This window comes from Pleurodeles waltl, chromosome 3_1, assembly GCF_031143425.1.
Source record: "Pleurodeles waltl isolate 20211129_DDA chromosome 3_1, aPleWal1.hap1.20221129, whole genome shotgun sequence".
Lineage (NCBI taxonomy): Eukaryota > Metazoa > Chordata > Amphibia > Caudata > Salamandridae > Pleurodeles > Pleurodeles waltl.
The window spans coordinates 956,199,744-956,216,090 of NC_090440.1; the positions used below are offsets into that span (position 1 = coordinate 956,199,744).

Consider the following 16,347-nt stretch of genomic DNA (forward strand, 5'->3'; position numbering starts at 1 on the left):
GAACAGAGTTTGGTTTGTGCTACAAAAATCTGCTAACATAAGATTAGGGAGTCTAATTTAGAAAATGTAAAATTAAAATAACTGCAGCAATGTTGTAGGGGATAGAGGCAAGTGTGGGACACTGCATTTACATATGCAATCAGTAGCAGCTGAACGCTCAGCTAAAATACACGTTGCTCACTGTTTATGTCAGGATGGTAATTATAACATTCAAATAGAGAAACACAGGACACCTCCGGCAAAGCACTTTAGGCGAAAGAGATATAAAAACACTCATAATTATGAGTAGGCTTTGTTTTAAAGGTGACGCCTTAAGATACAGAAAACCGCAGCATTAACAGTATTTCACCCTACATGACTTCAAACTGAGTGAAACCAGTGATTCACTTTATGTTAAGAACATAATTAGCAAATTAATTTCTCTTGGTATGTTTGCTACTCAAATGCAGTCAAATGATATCAGAATGTCATATTTAAATGACAAATCATGTATCCTTTGCTTGACTTCTGAAGCAATCAATGCTGTGAATGTCTATTGTGCTAAGCTCTGAAAATTATTTTATTATCTATATTGTACACCAAAGGGAATTTGGATGTAAAGACCAAGACATTTCAAAAGAATGGTACTACAAGGTTGCAAGAAGGAAACAATATTTCCAATTTTCATTGCTGAGGGTCTACAGTATCATATTGGATCACTTTCTTCAGATGATTTCTAATCAATGCAATGGGTTCTCTAGTTGGCAGCGGTTGGCAACCTGTCCAAGGAGGGGCACTCACTGCAATCAGGGTAGGGGAGTCACACATCTAAGATATCCCCGTTACCCCCTTGTGTAGCTTGGCACAAGCAGTCTGGCTTACCTCAGAGACAATTTGTAAAGTATTTGTACACGCATATACACAGTGGAAACACTGCAAAAGGACTACACTCCAGTTTAGAAACATATTTATCTGAATAAAGCAAGACCAAAACTACAGCAATCCAACATACACAAATAAAGATATGAATTTTCAGAGATTAAATCTTAATAAAGTGCCTAGAAACACAATTGCTCCAACTGGGGCTATCATGGCGTCTTGACAGAGTCATTCCCAACAGTTCGATGCCACTTGGGAGGAACTGCAGGCAGGTCACGGAGTCGCACGGACCCCGGTTTCAGTAACTTGGAAAACTATGAGGAAACAAAGACGTTGCACGGAGTCAGGGAGGTGAGGCGTCGCTGGAGATGGTGCGGCGATGGTTCCTCACTGGTACCGGGGAGGTGTGGAGTCAGTTCCTTAACCCTAGACAGGAGAGGTGTTGGTTCATTACAGTGGCAGGGGAGGTGATACAGCATCAATGGTGAGGTGTCAGTTCCCGACGACACGGCAGGGTTGATGAATCCAGCAGGTCAAGATGCCGACTTTGCAGTGTTGTGATCACACAACAGGCTCAAAGGTCCTGCGGTAAAGTGGGGTGTCACAGACGTCAGTGACATAGCACTTGGGACTCACGTAGTGGCTGGACTTCAGAGATGCTGCTGCATAGTCGGGCCCATGCTGCAGGTCACAGTCATTGCACTCGGCCAGGACCAGAGCTCCGAAGTCGATGTGTTTAGTTTCTTCTTAGTTGTACAGGAGTTCACTTCCAAGGGCCCAGGAACTGGATTTGGCACCACTTGGCAAGTCACGACTCTCAGCAAGAGAGCCCAGGCGCTTGTAGGTGAAGTCTTTCAGGGTCCTGAGACTTCTTAACAGGAAGCAAGCTTACTTCAAGCCCTTGGAAAGCAGGATGTAGAAAGCAAAGCTCAGTCCTTTCACTCCCAGGACATAAGCAGCAGGCCAGCAAAACAAAGCAACAGGCAGTGACAGACCCTTCTACAGCATTCAGCTATTCTTCCTGGCAGAATGTCCTCAGTCCAGAAGTGGTCTAACTTTCTGGTGTCAGAGGTCCAGTACTTATACCCATTTCTATCTTTGAAGAAAACAAACTTCAAAGAGAAGTCTCTGAAGTGCACAAGACCTGCCTTTCCCCACACACACTCCAGGGGTTCGAGACTGTGTAAGGTCTGGCACAGTCATATTCAAGTCTGTGCGTCAGCTACTCCCACCGCTCTAGCACAGGGAGATCCATCAAGAAATACAGGGCACACCTCAGCTCCCTTTGTGTGACAGTCTAGAGTGAAAACACAAACAGTACAACTGTCATCCTGACCTAGACGTGTATTCCACAGCCAGGCAGAGGCACAAAATGTTTAAGAAAGAAAAGTGGCATTTTCAAACCTACAATTCAAAATCTAACTTCACCAAAAGATGCATTTTAAAATTGTGAGTTCAGAGACCCCAAACTTCACATCTCTACATATTCCCAATGGGAAATTACACTTAAAAGATATTTCAAGGCAATACCCGGTACTCTATGTGAGAGACAGGTCTTGCAATAGTGAAAACTGAATTTAGCAGTATTTCACTATCAGAGCAAGTAAAACACACCAGTACAAGTCTTACCTTTTAAATGCACTGCACCCTGCCCATTGGGCCTACATTAGGGGTGACTTGCATGTAGTAAAAGGGAACGTTTGGGCCTGGCAAGTATGCGCACTTGCCAGGTCGAAATGGCAGTTTAATACTGCCCACACAGACGCTGCAGTGGCAGGTCTGAGACAAGTTTACACAGCTACTCATGTGAGAGGTACAATCAGTGTTGCAGGCCCACTAGTAGTATTTGATTTACAGGCCCTGAGAAAACATGGTGCATTATATGAGGGGCTCACAGGTAAATCAAATATGCCAATCACGGATAAACCAACCACCAATACAATTTAGATAGCGAGCACTTGAACTTAGCATTGCTCAGCAGTGGTTAAGTGCCCAGAGTCCTAAAGCCAACAAAAACAAAACTCAGCACAGGATCATAAACACAAGGGCAGAAGCAAAAAGACAGGGGAAACCACGTTAAAAGCTGACAGGTCTAACAGCAATGTTGTAGCTATTTTATGATCGCAATCATATTTGTTTATTAGCATCAACCATTTTGCAACTGAAACGATAATGCTGCAATGTACAGAATTATGTTTTCCTGGTATAGGCCAAACTAGACCTCAATTAGGCCTAGACTCCATCTTGCTTCTTGGAGAATCTGTAGTATTCATAGTGTTTTTATATTTCTCATTGACACCTCACACAGCAAAATGTGCTATGATGATTTGAGATGACATGCTGTTTTCGAAAAACTCTGGCAGAAGCCGTAAGTTACTTTTTCAAGGCCCTTCAGGGTCGCTCACTGAAGGCTACTCATTTACAAAACTTCTCATTGCTTATGTAACCAGATTTACTCGGACACTTTTGATGCCATTAGGTATAGGGGGTTTATGATACATTTAGAGGAATAGTACTTGGATGGCGACATTATAACATTTAGTGATGCTGTACTGTGATTTGATGTATTGATACATTTGCTCAACCTATGCAGACTGTGTGATTTCCATTGTGAAATGTATTTTTTTTAAAGTGCTGATTTTTAGGGGTGAGACAGATTCTTTTGGGTCTCTATTAGGGAGGCTGCCTTTTCTCTCTTGATCTGCTGCATAATCTGTACTTATTTTTTCATATTTTCACAATGCTGCAACTATTTTAAATGCAATGAGTCCTTATGCCACTTTATTTCAAAGCCTTTGACAGCTCTACTGAGATTTTCACCACCTGTATTGCCTTTTAATAAACCTTCATCTTTTCCTAATTTACTGATCTCGAGCCCTTCCTAGTCAATTCTTATTTAAATTACTTATTTGAAATGCTATTATGAATCTCATCTTTAGGGAAATATGTCCTTACCTATTCTTGAGGACAACACAATCCCAGACCTTGCACTGGTGCTACGACGACTATCATGTAGATTGTCTGAGGGATAACATTAATTATCAAGACTCAAAATATTTTAAAACTGTTTTCTCGCGATTGTCATTTAGGAATACAGTTTAAGTTTGCGCCATTCGTCAAATTTGCACAATTTATTAAGGTACTGTCTCTTTTTGAACTGGCAGGGTTGTTTAATGGTGGTGGTGGCTGATTTTATTAGGTTTTTTATTAACTTTGGTTTCTTCCTCTGACTTAATCAAAAAAATGACTATTTACAAACGAGGGAAAGGAAGCCATGGTTACTTCGAGACCAGAGTAAAGTATTTTGAGAAGGAACAACAGTCCCACAAGTGGATAATTTTTGGTCCAATAAACCACAGATACACAGTGGAGTCTATGTTACACTTGCAAATGGACAGTATACTGCATTTATTGACCTTAAAACAACAATCAGTAAGAAAATTAGGCATCAAGTGAAATATAATAATAACAATGAGAAAATTCTACCTGGCACAACAAGATTTGGTTAACACTCAGGCATTCATCAGTGACAGAGGTATTTACAATAATAGGGTCACAGTAGTTACGTACCCATACTCATAAAAACTCCCTTGAAAGAAATACAGAAAAATTAGTTGGGTTACTCGATCTCTCAACACAGTGTCAGGATCATCATCAGGGGAACAACTGTGCCTGAGGAACGATGGTTACTGCCAAGGTAACCAGATGCCTACCTTAACTAAAAAACTAAAAAGGGAAGAAACAAAGCAAGAGAGAAAAGAAAAGGGGAGGGAACAGAAGGAAAATAAACGGCTTGCACCAAACCTTTAATGCACCACTCTCCGTTTATCGCATAGACCTTATGCCTGTCCCGGCATGCTGCACTCGGTTGCAGTGGCATTGCCATATACATTCACTGTCCGGGAATTTCTCCATTCTGTAATGGTCGCCGTATTTCCAAGCTTGGGCTACCATTACACCTTGGTTCCTTCCACGCATGCATGAATATTCCTTTTAACATCTGGGGTTCCAATTCGCTTCCAGAGCTGGCTTCTGGAAGCAGCGGCACGCTAATTTTAGCTCCAGCTGTTCTGGTACTCTGCATCCGGGATCACGGTTGTCCTATTCCGGTACACCACCATGACAGGTTTATGCCTTGGGATTTCAATCGGATAGTTTTGTGATTCTTAACATCGTAATTACTTGGTTTTTTAGGCCCTGCAAGCAGATATACACTTTAGGGGTAATTATAATTAATTATCAATACTTGGAACATGAAATCCACCCCCTGGTGACCCACTTTGTGATTAGCATTGAACTAGCACCTTGGTTTGTACAAGAGCTCATGGTTACCTGCTGCTACCGGTCATTTCAGGCTACCTATGTTGGTTTGGCTCGCCATAAATAATTGACGCACTGTATTCACGAGCGTGTTTCCTACAATATTGCATAATGGTCCCTTGCAGGTCAGCAGTAATAGTTTGTCCCCTTTGTATGTGGAAATTTGGAATACACAGTCACACACTCGGCCACTTGTTCTCCGTAGTTTTTTTTTTCCCCCACATGAATTGAGTTGTTGCTTGGAATCCGATGACTCTGACCAGTCGTTTTCCCGTTGTCTATCTACACATTTGACACTGGTTTCTTTAAATGATTTTAACTGTGTTTTCCTGTAATACCTGTGGACCCATACTTGCATGTCATCACTAGCCCTTGCATGCTTTGGTCACATCTGTTTGTCATCATAAGCAATTCACTTTAGTGGCACCTTTGTTGGCCATCTCTTACCCTCCCAATTGAGGCCGTTTCACATGTCACCAAATTAAGCTCATGTCTGGTTTAGAAAATATGTGATTACACAAATACCAGGTTACTAATGCAAGCCATTTATTTCCCTTCTATCTACTCCTCTTTTCTCTCTTGCTTTGTTTCTTCCCTTTTTCGTTTCTTATTTAGGGTAGGCACAGTTGTTGTCCTGATGATGATCCCGAAAGTGTGTCGAGGGATTGAAGCGCCATCGACTGGAGTACTCGGACTCATTTTTCTGTAACTCTTTCAATTGAGTCTTTATGAGAATGGGTATCTAACTACTGTCACCCTGTTAGTGTATATAACCCTAGGTTGCTCATTATTATTACATTTCACTTGATGCCCAACTTTCCCACTAATTGCTGTTTTAAGGTCAATAAATGCAGTACATTGTCCATTTGGAAATTTTACATAGATTCCATTGTGTATCTGTGTTTTACTGGACCAAAAATTATCCACTTGTGGGACCGTTGTTCCTTCTCAAAATTAATCAGCATAACGATCATACGTTTTTGAGAATACACAGAAGAAAAAAAAATACTTACATCTAACATTGTCCTTGTACGGTGGTCAGAGTTGATCTGGTCTCGTAACTATGAAAGGAAAAAGGAAAATAAACATAAAATCTATTGACACGGTTATTTTTGGCATTATATATGTATACACACACACACATTTAACATTACCAAACCAGAGTGATTAAAAACCCAGAAAATTCTCAGATTTTTCTCTCAATTTACAAATTAGGTCGCTCTCTCTCTATTGGTGGGTAATAAGTGGTTACTGGACAGTATCCTGATTGGATACTATTAGGACAAACAGTACTAATGCAATCCAATTAGAGAACAGAATCTCTTTAGGTTGTCGACTCTCCAGGTAATTTTTTGAAAGACAAATTGATAAACGTTATTTAAGTACTTTCACCATATAGGCCTTTCGCATAGGTGAAACACGCACACTCATTAAAAGGTTTAAAAAACAAACATTGAGAACAATCATGATGAAAATGGAGTTGGAAAAAGTGTCAAAACAAAAACTTACAATAGGGACAATTTCCCTGCTCTCCTCTCCTTTAAATGGTACAAATTGGAAGCTGTTCTTTTCTTAACTCACGCAAATAGGGCTTAGATGAGAAGTATTAGTTTACTCTTGAGGGATTTTAAGAAAATCGGATCCTACTCTCTTCCCCTCCCACACTGTACATTAGTTGGGGCTCAAGAGCAGTAAAACAATTAACCTCTTGTGGGAGGACTTGGCACTCCGCTACTGAATGCATTTTATTCAGCCAACGAATTGATTTTTCTCCTTTTGTCAAATACTTCTGACTGCCCCATCAGTCTCACTGTGTCATCACAATTGTCAAAAAAATTATTTTCTTCCTGGCTCTCCCTTTCAATAAGGGAAACTAGAGTTCAGACACTTTATAGATTTGTGTGAAAATGTGTTTCAGTGAGCATGGCATGGAACAATGCTTCCAATTTCTCAGCTGCCATATTATTGCTTCTTTCTAACTTATATTGCCTGACAGGATTATACCGAGGTATGGGAAAGATACCCACCTTCCTTGGAATTTTCTCCCCCATACAGATTTCTTTAGACACATTAGGTAACTGATACAAAATATTAACTTTGATTTCCTTGTGCTGATCTTCAAGCAAGTTATCCCACAGTAGTTCTCCACAGCTTAAATCTGTGCTTGTAACCCTTTTATAACTTTGTCTCCAGGTTTAGAGAAATAAGCACGTGCTCTAGCAAGAGGTAGTAGTTTGACACTTGGAAACTGCATGAAACAGTAAATTAAACTGAATGGGAAGTCAGAGCCATCACCTCCATGAAGGCTAACGCTTATTATGAATTAAAAATAATAGAAGGCCTACAAACATGATTTAAAATGAAAACCCAGAAGCTATTAGCTTATTATGTGCCAACAATACACATTCAAATATTTCCATCAAAGTCTGAACACACGATGGGTTTTCTGTAATATTGGTCGTATGGCCAATGTTAGCATTGGGGTTTTCACTCGGGTAAATATGAGAACTTAAGGACTTTTCTAGTTTACTACAACATTGACAAAGTTACACACAACAGGACAGAGATGCCATGCAAAGAATACACTATAGCATGCTTGTTTGGCTATGTCTGGAAGTCTGTGTCAGTGATTTCTGGCTCAGAGTTCACTAATGAACAACTCTGTATGCTAAAGACCCAAATGCTGAAGCTGTACTTTTAAGAATAAATTCCTCTTGCCTCAAATCCAACAACCCACATAACAAGGGTCCCATCAAGAAAAAGACAATAGCAGCATTTTAGAGTGCTGCAAATCTATGCACACAGTTTCAGTTTTCAAGATCACTTAAGTTCCCAACTAGCCTTGCCACTTTTTCCAAGAGAAGCAAATGTAGCAAAGAGTAAACCTCACTAAGAGGTCCCCATGATGTAGCAAACATTAAGGGCCATATCTCTAATATTGCTGATTGCAGTCAGGATTGTCCATTATCTCAACTACTGTATTAATGGCACCCACTGGATCACATCTTCATCGGTTTCACACAACAGATCCAAAGACTTCACTAATTCCCCCCTGTGTAGATGGTGGTTTGGACCCTGCCAAAACTCCAAGAGAAGACCCCATTGCCAGGCGACTACCTGCAAGAAAGAAAGTGTTTGACTAAAGCGGAGCACACCTACACTAAACAAAAGGAATGGGACTGTTGATTTCCCCAGGTCAACAGATAAGACTAACCTCAAAGAGAGTCTCCATAGCATAGAGACAAGAAGGCTGTCGGTCCCATAGTGGACAAAAGCAGTCAACAATACATTCACCATCATGCATAGACATGCATGTGGTGTCCAAATGGATCCTAACATTCACAGAGTTACAGACAAACATGAGCACACAAGCATGGCAAAAGACCACTTTATAGGGAAAAGGGAGAATCCTTCCAGTCCCAGAAATAAATCATACTGCTGCCAACACCGTCAGCCACTCATAATCTAAGAGAAGCGGGCATGTACATTCAAGTTAGGGGTTCAAATGGGGTGACTTATCTGTCGACAAAAGAGGGAGGAACATACAAACAGCCATAGCTAAAGGGCAGAGAATTACCAGTCAAATCACAGACTGTCAAACGCAGTTGAGGAATACATACGTCAATGGCAAGAAACTGTAGGGAATCACATCTTCTCAAATTAACATCTAGAAATGCTGTCTCAACTGCATAAGCCTCATAGAACTAACTACTATAGAGTCACTTTGAGGCAGGGGGGCACTTTTGGTCACATGGCTGGCAACATCTCTAAAAGGCAGTCTATGATCACATGAGATGCTCCTGCCTCAGCAGGGAATGTGAGGTCCAGCCTTTGCAGAGAAACAGACTGTAGAAGAAGCTTGTGGTTTACACCCTTCATAGCTTTCCACATGAGGGGCTTACGGGTTGTCTGGCCCACAAACTAGCACTGCTTATCAATTCCACCCCAGATCTCTCTGTAACTGATAAAGAACAAACGCTTCTTGTCCTACTCAATGAATTGAGCCAAGGCAGGTCGAAATTCCTTGTATGAAGCATCATATTGGCCTGTACAAAGACAGCCTTCCCTCAAGGCTTCAAAGGGCTTATTATACTCCAACCAGTTGACTTTATTTGGCTACTTTTTTTTTTTTTTTTTTTTTTTAGATATGATCTGCCCAGAATGGGGTGGCAGGTGGTAGTGGGGTCGGATGACTGGGCAACTATGATCCCGCAGTAGGCCAGAAATGTTCTGTAGTATCTAGTATGACCTAGTATATATCGTGACTGATTCTAGGTTGTGGGGACCTCAGTCCAGTACAAAAAGGACTTTTGATCTCAGATGTTTAATATTTCCACTACCCATTTGGGGCCCAAAGCAGAAAACAGACAACTCACCCATCTGGTACTTTTTGGTTGCTTTGGCCCTCTAAAGTAAGTCAACATCCGAAGGGCTGTGAGATCCAGGTATCTGACAAGCAATGCCTCTAAACCAGACAACACTTTCACCAGTCTCTGGAATGTGACCAGGGCATATTGTGAATTTGTACAGACCCTCTGGTGTTAAGAATCCAGTTTTCCCCCTTAGCTACATGAGCTGCTTACAAATGACTGATTAGCTTGTTAGAGCAAGGAATAGGATAGGCATCCTTAGTTTCTAATTTTGCAGTGCAATTAGCATTTAAAAAGAAGACAAAGGCCCTGCACATACCTACCCACTTCCATTTCATATTTGGGAAACCTCAGGTTTCCCCTTCCAGCCCTTTCACACCAAAGTCAGGTGGTGGGGGGAGGGGAGTGAGGGCGGTTTGGGTCACAAATCTAGTTTTGTGGGGGGGGGGGTCAAAGACAGCAGAAACGATTTCAGACTTCCTCATTAAAAACGAGTCTATAATGCTCATCATGCTTTTCAAGATTTTGTTGACACTCGGCCCCCCCAGCCTCCTGGTGATGGAACGGTACAATGGGATGAAGTGGCAGTTCACTTCATATTCAGTTGAATGAAATCCGACTCTTGACAAAAACAAAATGAGTACTATAGTCACAAAAACAGTCAGTAGTGCTCTTTAAAGGCATAACTTAATAGGTGGTGCGACTGTCCTCTACCACAAAAATATGCTTCAGATCTGAGATTTTTGCTGCCTGAACCCCTTTCACAGGGCCTCAGGGCATACACAGGCTACTTGGCCTACTGTGGATCCTGAGCAACTAAGCCAAGTAGGCCTTATGTACTTTACTCTCAGTGGTAGGCTGCACAATAAGTCCAAGGCTTCCATCTGAGATGGAGGTATGAATACAGATTAGCGGGCAATGTCGCACAACTTAAAGAGCACACAGCAGCAACAATAAATCTATGCCCAGCCAAGGGCTAATTTTTTTTTTATAGAAAAGAGAAATAATTTATTTCTAACTTTACTCATTCAAATGAAGAATATGACACTCACAACCAATAACACATTTGACCTTGAGGATGGGGCTCTTGTGTTTCAATGGTGATTCTCTGTCCCACTCTCATCACACTGTGATAGAAGTTATTCCCCATTCACTGTTGGCCACATTCAGGGAATGTCGAACAGGAGTCCACTTGAAGTCCTGTTAAAAGGGACTTAGCGCTACAGCACTTTCAGCAGAGAGTCTCCCTAGGGCTGGTAGGCCCCAAACAAGTAATTCCCGCTCCGGAAGGAGTAAAGCATACAGAGTCTTGAAGTAAGCTCAGTCCTCACTGCTCCTGGTGACCTACAAGTAACCACTGCTCACAGTTTATGGTCTCCTACCCAATCAACACAGCACAAGTACTCCTGGCGGCCCCTCCTAGCATACAGGGTGTCTGCACACTTGCCATGCAAGGCTTCAGCTCTTACCGCACTGCAGTCTTTACTACAACTGTCCCTCCTGGCATACTGATTCATGGCAACTGTGTCACGCAGGCTTTGGCACGGAGTCGAACAAGGGAGAGGGATGTTTTTGGGGAGAGGGCAGGTTAGGGAGTGAAACAGTGCACTGGTGTACTCAGACTGCTATGCCTGCTTTCTTACAGTATTGTGTTACTGCTCGCTCCTGGCTCAGAGGATTCTCCCCCAGTGGCAGAATTGAAGTTCCCAAATATAAAGGCTAGAACAGTATGGAGTTCCACTAGGTGTGCACATGTATATAATATAAGAAGCAGCCTATAAGCTTGGCAGACTGTCAGGCAATAACAAAGAAGTCTGATCGGTTTGGACACTTGGCTTGAGTCTGCTTTATACTCCACCAACCTTATCATGGGTTATCTTTGAGGATACCTCGGTGTGTATGCCCTTGAGGGAGGGAGAGAATGATCTGGAGCTGTACTTTCTTTTTTTAAAGGCATCCAATTCCTTTAAACAGCTCATGGAATTCATTGTGAAGTCTTTTCCTGGTTACATTGGCACTTTTCTTGTACAGCAGATGGCAGCATTCATAACATTGTAGTGGCTGGTGAAATGTGCAGTGCACTGCATGGCTCTCCTTTTCTGAGTGCCACGTGCAGTGCATAATCAGGGCTGATCCCCTGTGTGCCACAACCCCCCTCTTGCACCCTCTGTACTGTGGGTCTGGCGCACAGGGTTCATGTTGCATTTCTCCTGTGGCACTTTATGGCCTCATGCGACACCAGGACAGACTTCAAGCAGGGCCCATGGCCTGTCACTTGTGAAGGAGAAACACGTTTCCAGGTTTATTGGCTACAAATGCCATGGCCTACTGACTCCACTTGCTAATGTTAATTGATTCAACCTGCTAATGTTTATCGGTTCCACTTCCAATGGTTTATTGGCTTCAACAGTCATTTGCACCTCCTTTCAGTAAAAGTAAAAAACATTACGCAGACACATGTTCTCTCTCGTGGCCCATTTGGAACCTTCCTGTCTCCCATGTGAGACACGTCCCTTTCAGGAATTGGCCACACACATTGAGTATTTGAACCGCACCCGAAACTGGACTATGTGCTTGGCCTTGTTCTGGTCCTGAGCAAGCGTTATCCCTGCACTCACTTTCTGAGTCGGCCGAAATCCTCCAGCTAATCTTCCTCAGCCCAAGCCTCCATGCTGCTCCTGTGATCCTGACTCTGTCGACATTTCCATCATTTTCATGTCCAATACGATAATTCCTCTTCGGCTCTCCGCACCACCCCTACAAAGGCTTCCTCCAGATTCCAGTTTAAGAATGAGAGACAAGACTAAGTGCTTGATCACAGGTTAGTTCTCACTAATCTATAGATATATGAATCTTGGGAGTGCCAGAAACTCCTGCCTTACTTTTGATTTGTACCTGCTCTCATGCAGTATTTGTGATGAAGCCTATAAGTATATAATACTGACAAAAACTACTTAACCATTGTATGCTGAAAACTGTTGGTAAACTATTCTTATTGTTTCCAGTGCACTGCATCTGCGCAAACACAAAAGGTCCAGAACCATCTCAGCAGGTGGAAACTGGCAGTGTGTGATACTGTGATCCTTTTAGTTAGGAGATGTGTTCTGTGACGCACACTGTGCACACTTTGGAGGTGCTGGGTTGTAGTGCACAATCATTGGGCGATGCCTGCCAGCTGATGCCTTGCACTTTAACAGCAGAGCCTGGGCAGCACAGCCACAGGTTCTGAAGCGGCTCTGCTCCAGTGTCTCTGCAGCAACAGTCTGGTGAAAGCATCCCTGCCTTGCTTTAGGCATGCTGGAGGCTGTAAGTTTTAAACCCTGGGCTCATAGGTCACAGTGGCAGGCACTGGAGCACTGGCGCCACTATTTCACAGTTGAGATGGCTGCGAGAAGGTTTGTGGTCACACTTGACGCTAATTTGTGGTGCAGTGAAGCCACAGTGTGAAGAGCAACACACTATTTGAAAATGCTAGTACAGTAACTGACCTGTGATCATCATAACTGCTCTTGGGCACCTTTACTAAGAATACCTACGTCACCAGTGGTAAACTGGCATTACAAGGAACACGGGGGTAGTCCATCCATAACTTCTTGGCCAAAACACATACGGCCACCCTCAAAATTGACATGTACAACTCTACAGGGTCCAGTGATTTAGGCACTGCAGTGAAGGTAAACTTCAGAATGCAGGCAGTCATAAGGTTTATTTAAAAATGCATATTCCGGAAAGAAAGATATTCATTGCTCACAGCATTAACTCATTAATATGAGGTGAATGGAATATTGTATTCTGCCTGCAGAACTGACAGACTTTGGTGACTCTACTTCACTCTAGTAATGCAGACTTCTGGCCAAATTCTGCTAATTGCTGCATGACGGAATTTATTCCAACAAGGCTCCAGAAATGCAAGTGCAGGCCAGATTTGGCATCCCATAGTGTGATTTTGTAACGCGAGTGATGTGCGGTCAGTCAGCTGCTTCTTGGGTAGATATGCTGCAGCTTGAATAGATTTTCTACTCGAATGGCAGAGAGCTCTTGCACACCGCATGGTACCATGTGTGTGGATTTTGTAGTGCTGCTTGCACAACTGGTGCTAAATTGCAGCATGAACAGTCCAACGTGCATATTTCCCACCCGTTGGCAGAACTCCGCAGAAGCTCAAAGAGTTTATATGCAGCTTCACAGAATTCAGCAGAATGAAACTCCGAGTTACGGTATCTCTACCATTAATCTTAAGTATCTTTAATCTTGAGTGCGTGCTTCCATTAGATAAGTAACATCAAGTAGACCACATAATGTTATGCTAAAAAAGCTTATATAGCGCAAACGACTCACTCCCAAAACAGTACCTAGGAGCTACGCGGAACAAAGGAAAGACTACATTTCAGAAGAGCCAAGTTTCAAATAATATTTTTAAACCTGCCAAAATCAGCACAAGATCGAATGCGGCGAGGGTGGCTGTTCCAGTGATAAGGGGCTCAGTAAGAAAACAAGTGACCACCAAACCTAAAGAATCCACAGTTGCCCACCATACCGTAACCAGTCTAGCACAAGACCATAGCAGTCAATGGCACCATGTAGTGGAGTACCAATTTTGCAGCAATACTTTACATTTTGGGATATGTAGTTTCAAACTCTGTATGAAAACTGGGAGCATATGGACAACATACAAACGACTGTTGACAAAACTTGGACTCACGTGGCAGCTTCAAATAACGTGCAATGAGTATGACCCTTCCATGTTACAGCCTCACTGTAGTCACTTTACCAAACTACTCTGTCGAGCAGAGACCAACCATCAAGACATTTTCCTTTGCACCTTACTAGACTCTTTCCTGCCCCCCTTTACCGTGCTCTTCTTGATCATCATTTCCTTCGTCATTACGTCGCTCAGCCGCTCCCGCTCCTCATGGTAGCGCCGCTGTTGTTCCAGGATGGTCTCCATCACGGTACCCGGAGAATGTAGACCGAAACCAAACAGTACTAGTCCACAGTTCTCCGGAAGCGATCGTTACAGTCCTTCCACCGCGTCGACCCGCTACCGGAAGCCGTAGCTCCAATCCGTCCGAATTGCGTGCACCTATCAGCCCAACGTTCCAGTCTTCCTGTGAGGTGATAAATACAGAAAAGGGACTAATCAGCCAGCAGAAGAGGCGGACATCTCATATAGCTTGTCCAACACGTCGACCATCTTTAAGTGCACAGACTTTCATTTCATTTCATTTAAAGCCTCGCGGGAACATAGCATAAAAAATATAATTTTTGTGGTTCGAAAGTGTCGGTTTTATGCGGTAAAGTACAAATAAGCCTCCAGACATAAAGTATCAATGACGCCATTCACTTTCAGCTTTCCGAGCATTGCAGAATAAAATCTTCAAATCAAAGAATAACGCCCCGTAGTTTCTTTGAAGGTTCATTTTTGTTTGAAAAACGTGAGGGATTTGTTTCATGGCAATATGAAAATTCAAAAATACCTACGTAAAAACTTTTAATGAAAACAGTGTTAGATATTTAGCTAATATTATACAGTAAATAAATAGTACTGCCCGATTACTTACAGGTAATCGTCATTAATCTAGTTCTCTTGTCCTCGACCCAGTCATCAGCTATAAGGAAAGTTACCCAATCCCGACACAGGAAACGAATCATGAAGACCACCAGCTCCAACCCTCAGATGAATCCTATAGTAGTATAAACTCCTCTGCAATGCCTGTAATAAAAAAAATTCTAGCATTCGCCTTAAGAATTTTATGACAAGACCGGAGGCTCCTATTATGCTTTAATAAAACAGCAGCAAGTGAAGAAAAACTACAAATCCCATGGGCGTAGAGAAAACCAGCCAATGGGAAACAATTTGTTGTCCATATACAATAACCAATGAACATCAATGTATGGTATTATGACATAACTGGACTGCGAACAGCCCTCTTTTCTTGCTGCTTGCAGCCAGTTAAGTAATTTTTCTTAATTCTATATCAGGACCGGAGGCGAGGATTATGCAGTTCTTTCTTCACTTTTTATTAACCAGCAGATTCAAAGTAAAACAAAAACATTTAATAGACTACAACTCCCATGAGTCCGTAGTCATGGAAACCATGAACCAATGACCAACAACATTATTGACAGTATAAATGCCATCGCGTAACGTCATCCGCCCTCTTTCTTCACTGCTCGGTGACAGATAAGTGCCTTTTCTGCCTCTCGCTATTATTCTTAGTCTGACAGCGTGTACTTGACAATTTTGATGCGCGCGGCGAGCGCAATTGATTTCCCGTTTTCCTTTACAGACTTTGTTATAGCAACGCTGTTGCTACGATCGCGTGGTAGGCTTAGAGCCCGAGCGCATTTGTTGCTGCGGTGACGTGTCGGGCACTCTAGAGGGCGCACATCCCGTTTTTGGTGCCGTGACTGCAGCGCGCGCGTTTTTCAACGCGCGCTGCTGCGTTTTTTGTCGTTTTGGGCTCGTTTTTCAATCTGGTGCCAGACCCCCTCCTGGGACACCGCTTGGGCGGTTGACGACCGTAAGAATTTTTCACTTGAAGGGATTTTATTCTTTTGACAGGAGTAGGAGGGGGTTGTTCCCACAGTTTTTGGGACGCAGATTTTTTGTTTTTTTCTCCTGTATATACGGTATGCAACCTGCCCAGGACCAGGAGTCCTTTCCCCTCATGCCGTCTGAGGCCCCTTCCCTCCACGCTCTCCCTTCTGGGATGGAGGTGGTTTTATCGCAGGCCATTGCGCAGGCTTTGGCTCCTTTCAAGGAAAGCATGACGCAATTGGCCGCGCAGTTTTCTAG

The 16,347-nt window shown here is 42.7% G+C and overlaps 1 protein-coding gene across 1 annotated transcript in view; it reads right to left on the reverse strand.

The window, feature by feature from the left end:
• Positions 1-15,350, reverse strand: part of SF3A3 (splicing factor 3a subunit 3) — a 242,053-nt gene extending 226,703 nt beyond the window's left edge. The window contains exons 1-3 of the mRNA XM_069223970.1: positions 15,110-15,350; positions 14,401-14,656; positions 6,192-6,239 (exon numbers count right to left, since the gene is read on the reverse strand). Of these exons, the coding sequence (XP_069080071.1) occupies positions 6,192-6,239; positions 14,401-14,496 (144 nt within the window). The 5' untranslated portion in view covers positions 14,497-14,656; positions 15,110-15,350. The remainder of the gene's footprint in view (positions 1-6,191; positions 6,240-14,400; positions 14,657-15,109) is intronic.
• Positions 15,351-16,347: the final 997 nt, after the last annotated feature.